Genomic DNA, 9,204 nt, shown 5'->3' on the forward strand with positions numbered 1-9,204 from the left:
TTTAAGCTTTAATATATTACCAATATGCAAATCACGATGAAATAATTCCTTTTCATGGATGCATCTAAGTCCAAGTATAGCATTTTGTAAATAACCAATCCTTTTGTCCCAATTTAATATACTATAATTTTTATCCAAATAATCTCGTAAACTTCCATCTTCTGCATAATCTAAAACCATCATATAATCTTTTGTCTTTGGATCCTGAGTTATTCCATAAAATCCAATAATAAAATAATTGTCTATTTTTCCTTTATTATGTAACATAATCTATATAAAAGTAAAGTTACAAAATATATTAGTAATATTGACAATTTCAAATTTAGCTATTTAAATAAAATTAAATTAATAAAAATAAATGTACCTCATTCATAAATTTTAATGTAACATTTTTTGAATTATCTAAACTTTTTAGAGCTATAAACATATTTTTATTATTTCTTTCCCAATTTTTATTATCTTCGTCCCATTTATCTATATATCCATCAATCCAATTTGCTTTATATATTTTGCCAAATCCTCCTTTTGTGATATATTTAATATCATATAATTTATTATAAGGTACCCATTCTAATACTTTTTTAAATATTTCATAGTTATCATGAACTGATAATTGAGTATCCTGGATAAATATATCAATATCATCATTACCACTAGTCCAATTTACAAAATTATATTGGAAATGTATTGCATTACATGATGCTTTATTACATTTTTTACATTTATCATTTAAAACCATCATATAATTATTTGTTTTTGGGTTTTGAGTTATTCCATAAAATTCATAATCTGTTTTAATCTAATAAATATAATGTATAAGTAAAATTAAAATTTCAAATATTCATTAAATAATAAATTAATTATACCTCATTTATAAATTTTAATGTAATATTTTTTGGATCATTTAATATTTTAAGCATCACAATCATATTTTTATTTCTTCTCCAATTTTGTTTTTTATCATCCAATTTATAAATATATCCATCAATCCAATTTGCTCTATATGATATGCCATATCTGTTTTTTATAGTGTTATTAAATCTATTATAAGGTATCCATTCTAATGCTTCTTTTATATTTTCATGAGCTAATAGCTGAGTATCTTGAATAAATCTATCAATATCATCATTACCACTAGTCCAATTTACAAAATTTCGTTGAAAATGTATTGTATTACATATGTTATTGCATTTTTCACATTTTAAACCATTTAAAACCATCATATAATTATTTGTTTCTGGATTTTGAGTTATTCCATAATAATAATTGATCTACAAACATAATTCTATATATATTAGTAAATTAAATTTTTATTCAAATAATAAATTAAAATACCTTATTCATTAGTTCCAATTTAATATTTTTTGGATCATTTAATATTTTAAGTATTACAATCATATTATTTTTATTTCTTTTCCAATTTTGTTTATCATCATCCCATTTATAAATACATCCATCAATCCAATTTGCTCTATATGTTTCATCAAATCTGTTTTTTGTAATGTTGTAAAATCTATAATAAGGTATCCATTCTAATACTTTTCTATCTTCTTTATTATACTTACAATGTACAGATAACTGAGTATCTTTGATAAATCTATCAATATCATCATTACCACTAGCCCAAGTTTCAAATTTTTGTTTAAAATGGATTGCATTACATATGCCATTACATTTTTTACATTTATCATTCAAAACCATCATATAATTATTTGTTTCTGGATTTTGAGTTATTCCATAAAATTCATAATCTGTTTTAATCTAATAAAATATAATATATCAGTAAAATAAGAATTTTAAATATTCATTAAATAATAAATTAATTATACCTCATTTATAAATTCTAATGTAATATTTTTTGGATCATTTAATATTTTAAACATCACAATCATATTCTTTTTATTTCTTGTCCAATTTTGATTTTTATCATTCCAATTATAAATACATCCATCAATCCAATTTGCTCTATATACTTCACCAAACCTGCTTTTTATAGTGTTATTAAATCTATAATAAGGTATCCATTCTAATGCCTCTTTATATGCTTCATCTTTATAGAGTATAATGTCATGAACTGATAGCTGAGTATCTTGAATAACTTTATCAATATAATCATTACCACTAGTCCAGTCGTCAAAATTTTGTTTAAAATGAATCGCATTACATGTACTATAATAATCAGTACATTTTTTACATTTATCATTCAAAACCAACATATAATTATTTGTTTCTGGATTTTGAGTTATTCCATAAAATTTATAGTCTGTTTCAATCTAATAAATATACTATATCAGTAAAATTAAGAATTTCAAATTTTTATTAAATAATAAATTAATTATACCTCATTCATAAATTCTGATAAAATATTTTTTGGATCATTTAATATTTTAAGTATCACAATCATATTCTTTTGATTTCTTCTCCAATCTTGTTTTATAATATCCCAAAAATCAATACATCCATCAATCCAATTTGCTCTATATGTTTCACCAAATCTGCTTTTTATAGTATTTTTAAATCTATCATAAGGTATCCATTCTAATGCCTTTTCATGTACTTCATATGTATAGTAATGAACTGATAGCTGAGTATCCTGAATAAATTTATCAATATTATCATTACCACTAGTCCAATTTTCAAAATTTTGCTGAAAATTTATTGAATTGCACGTAAAATTACATTTTTCACATATATGTGATGGCTTAATTAGCTTCTTGACACTTTTTATAAAAGAATGCATTAAGACTTTGTTAAAATCATAAATGAAATTTGGGTTAACAAAATAAAAAAGAAAAAAAAATAAGGTTATGTATAATGGTCGTTTATATATCCCGATATCGCTTAGTTCCATATGACAAACGTTACATCTATAATTAGTTGTACAATGGTAGTTCATCGTAACTGATTAGTTGATTTATTTATTTATTTATTTATTTATTTTATGTAAAGTCGGAAGGACTATTCTAAGAGAGCATTAATTACAAGAATTGCGCCCAACATTTAGTCCATCATCTACTCCGAGGGGCAGACCCTAACTAATTATTATATACCATAGACTACTCCAACAACACGACCGATGAAGGAGCAGGTAGACAATTAAAAAGCAAACTAATTAACCCGTATTTTTCTTTCAACCATCAAGGTCGCCACCTGTAAATACTGTCATAGGTGGAATGATTCACACTGTTTGTAATTGTTAATATCTATCTTAATACGAACCAAAAAAAAAAATGAATTACAAAATATAGAAACTAAACTATTTCAAAATACGAAATTTAAAAATTAGGTCTATATTAGCGGGTAAGAAATCTTCTTCTTTAGTATCCCTACAATCGAAAGTACAAATTTTTTTTGTTAGAGGTGTAAGATCTCCATAATAATTATAATGGTTATGTCTGGCGTGACACTTTTTTGGGCGACGTTCTATTATTTTCGTGTCATCGGAGGTGTCACTGAGATCATCTTTTACGTATTGAATATCATTTGGGCGAATAATAGCGCGGTACGGTCTAAAGGGTAGTGTTCATCCCAGAATTGTTGTCCAAAATCTGTTATCAAATTGTTGAGACATTTTGAAGCGACTGTTCGTTTGTCGACGCTTTTCTTTGTAGATGTTCCATACGCAAATTTGCGAATACTGGCCATGCGGTCATCAAAATTATCATTCATACGAGTAAAAAACTCCATAGCATTAGTACGTCTAAGGTAATGTTTCGCGGAGGTATTATGATCCTTAATGTCTTTAATGACATTTAACCTTTCATTAAGACGATCACGAGCTCTGATCTCACTGATGCGATCTTCATCTAAACCTAGCATATATGCGTTTCTCAAGGATAGCTGAATTGTAGAGTCTTGTAATAAAAGTACGGCATCTATATATTCTGATGCAACTTTACCATAATGTTTGTCAATAAGATTTGCGATATACCAATCCCTATAAGAGTTTTCTGATGTATCATCCCTGTCATTGTTGGCTGAAGAGTCTTCCTCTTCATCTGAGTTCTGATTGATGATACTGCGTAATGCAGGAGTAATGTGAGGAGGAAAAATCCTATCTTCAGAAAGATGTAAAAGAGCGCAGTTCTGATCGTATGGAAAACGGAATAAAGGAACGGTTGGGAAACGTCTAAATAATTTCATGTTAAATTTCAGATGAGGGATCTGTGTATAAATCTTTTGATACAGATAAAAAAGGAACTTCCTTTGATTCGCAAGTTTAATCTTGTGGCGAAGTTTAAGGGCCATCCTAGATTTAGGTTTATTACCATTGAAAATACGTTGACAAGATCGGTCAAAATGAGCTTTTTGCCGTGCAGCAGTACATGGATTAGAACTTAAAATACGAGAAAAGTTCTCGTAAATCTTGGTGTACATAGGACCAGTAGCCTTGTTAGGGGGTAAAATTGAGTCAAGGTTGTGTGCTTCATAACGCGTTGTTACCCCTAGTCACGTGTAGAGTTACAATTTACTACGCCAGAAAATCATGTGGAAAATTAGGATCTACTGTGCCCAACTGTGCCAAGCCGACCTAGCCGCAACCTATTTAGCCTATTATTTTTATTATATTTATTATATTAATTATATTTAATATAATCGATATAATTATTTTATTTATCATATTTAATTTATTTATTACATCAGGAAGTTACGAAAAAAATGTACATTACATATACATTTATGCAAATCATATACATTGCAATATTCATTCTTTTTAATGTACAAGTAATATTTAACATTAATGAACATCATCAATGAAATTTTTATCATGATGTGCAGCATTTAATAATAAATATTCAATGTACATATCTTTGCTATAATAAAAATATAATTACTAACTAGTAAATTTCAGTTAGTATTGATCGGTATCATGTGATCAGTTTGCCGATCGATCTTTTTTTTGATAAAAAAAAAGTCTAATAAAAAACTTTAAACTTTTTTTTTCTCTTTCTTTCACTTCCCTTCATCCCCTTGTCCTTTCGTCCTTCTCCTATATCCTTCCCTTTCCTTTCGTCCTTCACTTCCCTTTCGTTCTTTTCTTTTTCTCACACCTGTAAGTTTTGTTACTTTTTTTTAATTTATTTTTTTTTTATTTTTTTTTTAATTTTATCTTTTTTTTCATTTCTTTTCATTATTTTATTTTTGTAGGACGTTTACTAGGGGGACGCTGGCTTGAATACTATGAAACCGGACTTTAAGGTAGTAAGAAACTGAAAAGGGGAAGATTTTTTGTTATTTTTAATTTAAGAAACGAACTAACGTTTCTCTTTATTATTTTATTTTTTGTAGGACGTTTACTAGGGGGACGCTGGCTTGAATACTATGAAACCGGACTTTAAGGTAGTAAGAAACTGGAAAGTGGAAGATTTTTTGTTATTTTTAATTTAAGAAACGATCTAACGTTTCTTTTTCATTGTTTTTTTTTTGTAGGACGCCAGCTTGTTCACGAAACCAGACTTTAAGGTAAAAAACTGGGAAAGGGGGATGGTGGAAGGGGATTTTGCAAAGAGGAACCAAGATTCATAAGAATCTTGGTTTTTTTTTGTTTTTTTTATTATTATGAAACGGTTTACTAACTGTTCCTTTCTTTTTTTTATAGGTTCGGTGTCTCGGAAGGGCTTCTGAAGAATGGAAAATGGAGAACTAAGGTTCGTAAGTATTATATTCAGTTACGAACCTTAGATTTATTTTTTTAATACTATGGACGGTTCTAACCGTTCTTTTTATTTTATTTTTTATAGGTTCTGTTGGGTGATCTTCCGAAGAACGGAAAACGGAGAACTAAGGTTCGTAAGTATTATATTACGAACCTTAGATTTATTTTTTTAATACTATGAACGGTTCTAACCGTTCTTTTTATTTTATTTTTTATAGGTTCCGTCGGGTGGTCTTCCGAAGAATGGAAAACAAAAAACTAAAGTTCGTAAGTATTATATTACGAACCTTAGATTTATTTTTTTTAATACTATGAACGGTTCTAACTGTTCTTTTTATTTTATTTTTTATAGGTTCCGTTGGGTGGTCTTCCGAAGAACGGAAAATGGAGAACTAAGGTTCGTAAGTATTATATTACGAACCTTAGATTTATTTTTTTTTAATACTATGAATGGTTCTAACCGTTCTTTTTATTTTATTTTTAGGTTTTGGGTTTCTCGGGTGTCTTCTGAAAAATGGAAAAAACCAAAATTCGTAAGTACGAATCTTTGGTTTATTTTTATTTATTTTATTATTATGAACGGTTTCTAACCGTTCTTTTCTTTGATTTTTAGGTTTCGGGTGGGCTTCTGAAGAACAGAAAACCCAAAGATTCGTAAGGACAATACGAATCTTTAATTTTTTTAATTTTTTTTGTTATTTCTAATTCTTTTTCTTCTTTTAGATCTTGGGTGGGTTTCTGAAGAACGGAAAAAGAAGACGAATCTTAACGGATTGGTAAGTTTCGAAGATTTCAATTCACTTCGAAACTTGGATTTTTTTATTTTTCTTTTAGAAACGTAAACTAACGTTTCTTGTTTGCTTTTTTTTTGTAGGATCTGGGATCACTCAGTTATATGGAATTTCGAAGGTATATACAGTACCTTCAAATTTTTATTTTTTCTAACGAAACGTTTTTACTAACGGTTTCATTTTTTTTTCTTTTGTAGGTCCAAGACGCGACTGGATCCTATTTCGAAGGTATATATATCCCTTCGAATTTTACTTTTTTTTATTTTTAACGAAAAGTTTTATTAATATTTTCATTTTTTTCTTTATAGGTTTATTTTGGAAATCAATTTTTATCTAGTATTTAACATATTATATAGATTTAAAATAGCCATAGATATTATATTAATTAGTTAATAATACATTTGTATAGTATAATGATAGTATAATAATAAATAACGCATGTATTTTAATATCATTAATAAATGTGTTAATTAATCGTAATGTACAGGTGATAAACATCTTTAATTTTGCGATGAACATCAAATGTTGTGACATCGGTAGTACATTGCAGGGTCCGATGTTCAGCGTTTCTTTATGATGTACATCAAGTGACCGATGTACATTTGATGAATATTTTTCCCGTGACTTCCTGATGTATATTTATTATATTAGTTATATTTATTATATTAGTTATATTTCTTATATTTATTATATCTATTATATTTATTATATTATTATATGTAGTAACTTTTATATAAATAACGTTGGTATTTTCCTTCGTTATAAGTTAAGTTCCTTCAGTTCGAATTAGTTTACCTTTGGTTCCTTAATTCTTATTCCTGTAATTATAAAGTTCTATAATAAAGTAAAACCTTTTACACTATAAACGAACTCCCTATTTTAAGCGTGTCTTGTTTGATTGGATTTCAGTCATAGTTAAACGTACTTAATCTCCCTGACTGCAAATCATAGTTAATCTATTCAACGTACCAAATTGGTTAACAGCGTTGTATAAGAGATGCCCAATCTATTCGAAAAAATCTTTTGCCTTGAGTTATTGTTATATTTCTTGTAAATAATGTTGGCGTGAAAACTTTTGTGATGAATAATATTAATCTCAGGTGCTGATGTTGCCTTATCCTCTGAGAGTATGTTTTTTTCTTGAGTGATAGCTGAATGGTGTTGGATGCAAGCGTGTCGATTAAAATTTTTAACAAAAGGGCACGGTATACGGCATGGTGTTGTTTTTTGATGAGGAAACTTTTTTGTAAGTAGGTAATTACAAGCTACGTAGATACCAAAGTGAAATCTGTATCGTTTATAAGAGAAGTTGAAAAAAGTTTTGGTAATATTGTTGCTGCACGTGATTTTTCCTTCACGTGATGTGATCAAATTGATTCTATCCAACAACTTGAGTCGTATCATGTTAAAAAATTTGTTCTGAATACGCCGAGGAATAACTCGTTGATGTAAAAAAGTGCGTGAGGCATTTCGATATTTGAAATCGATGATTAGGTAATTTGCTTGTGGAATAATACTGAATTGGGGTTGATAACATATGATGATCGTTTGTGTATATTTTAAGGTGAATTTCATTGGTGTCTGGTATTCGATCAACAACCTCAAAAAAGAAACTTTTTGAACGCCTACATTCATAGATCTTATTATAACCTGCTTTGGACGCAGCGGTCACGTGAAATATTTCGAAAGAGACCAAAAAAGAGAAGGTCGACCTAGATTTGTGGATTTCATAAATCTTGTTATAACCTGTTCGTTTTGGCGTAGTCACGTGAGATTTTTTCAAAGAGACCGGGAGGGTAGTTTTTTTCTCGTCTTTGAGTGAATTTTCTGAGATAGGTGCAGTATTTGTAGGCGGTAAAGGATCGATGGTCTGTATAGGAATTAAAGGAGTGCTGGAAATTGGAGGTAGATCATTTCCTCCGTAGTTGACTTCTTGTATTTCAGCATTTAGTGAAGTATTCAATAGTTGTTTAAAATAATCTTCTTCGTTATCATCATAGGTTTCTTCCAAATCATCGTCTTCAAGGTGAAGAGTTGAGTACGTATAAGGATAAATATCATCAATATCAAGGGCAAGAATATCCTTAGCAGAAAGTACTGTTGGTCACTCAGTATCATGTAATATTATGTCTGAGTCATTTTCAGGTAGTGTAGAGTCACCGAGTTGAGGGTAAGAATGTTGTGAAGCGGAAGACCAGTCTATTTCAATATAAGGTGTAGAAGACATATTCCTTTATAATATAGGATATTAAAGAACTAAAAACCTCGTATGCAACCAGAGGTGCCCGTCTGGGCCTCTCCCCCTTCAGTGTTTCAAATAGAAACTAAAAAAAAACTTGCGCTAAATTACTGCGGATAATTAACAAACCGTAAAAAAAGGGGAAAGAGTTTTTTTTTTTTTAACTGATTAGTTGATCAGGCAGGTCATGTATGATCATCTTCATGCATATATTGCACGTGATCTTTTATGTGTCAGGCATATACTTGCCGCCCATATAAATGGGATTGGGAGAATCCCATATCCCATCCCACCCATATCCCATCCCATATCCCATTTATCCCATCCCATTTGTCATAATCCCATTTCAATCCCATATCCCATATCCCATCCCATATCCCATTAATCTTATACATGTATATTGTGTAACCTTGCTCCCATTGGTCTATATATCACGTGATGTTACACAAAATTCCAAAAAAGGAAATTTTTCTTCCCACAAAAAATGGGAGATTTGGTTTCACAAGCATTCCGAAAAA

General features: G+C 29.0%; 3 protein-coding genes across 3 annotated transcripts; 1 reads left to right on the forward strand and 2 right to left on the reverse strand.

Moving 5' to 3' along the window:
* Positions 1-3,465: 3,465 nt before the first annotated feature.
* Positions 3,466-4,143, reverse strand: OCT59_016936 (uncharacterized protein; the record flags this gene model as incomplete). The annotated part of the gene is made up of 1 exon (XM_025329781.2): positions 3,466-4,143. One exon carries the CDS (start codon positions 4,141-4,143, stop codon positions 3,466-3,468), a length of 678 nt encoding a protein of 225 aa, XP_025180574.2.
* A 1,485-nt stretch (positions 4,144-5,628) lies between these two features.
* OCT59_016937 (uncharacterized protein) lies at positions 5,629-6,791 on the forward strand (the record flags this gene model as incomplete). Its single annotated transcript, XM_066146025.1, has 8 exons — positions 5,629-5,652; positions 5,742-5,786; positions 5,875-5,919; positions 6,009-6,057; positions 6,380-6,432; positions 6,531-6,565; positions 6,645-6,675; positions 6,756-6,791. The coding sequence occupies 8 exons, from the start codon at positions 5,629-5,631 to the stop codon at positions 6,789-6,791; spliced, it is 318 nt and encodes a 105-aa protein (XP_066003753.1).
* Positions 6,792-8,090: 1,299 nt separating this feature from the next.
* On the reverse strand, positions 8,091-8,674 carry OCT59_016938 (uncharacterized protein; the record flags this gene model as incomplete). The annotated part of the gene is made up of 3 exons (XM_066146026.1): positions 8,091-8,159; positions 8,237-8,544; positions 8,608-8,674. The coding sequence occupies 3 exons, from the start codon at positions 8,672-8,674 to the stop codon at positions 8,091-8,093; spliced, it is 444 nt and encodes a 147-aa protein (XP_066003754.1).
* Positions 8,675-9,204: the final 530 nt, after the last annotated feature.

Source organism: Rhizophagus irregularis, chromosome 25, assembly GCF_026210795.1.
Source record: "Rhizophagus irregularis chromosome 25, complete sequence".
Taxonomy (NCBI): Eukaryota; Fungi; Glomeromycota; class Glomeromycetes; order Glomerales; family Glomeraceae; genus Rhizophagus; species Rhizophagus irregularis.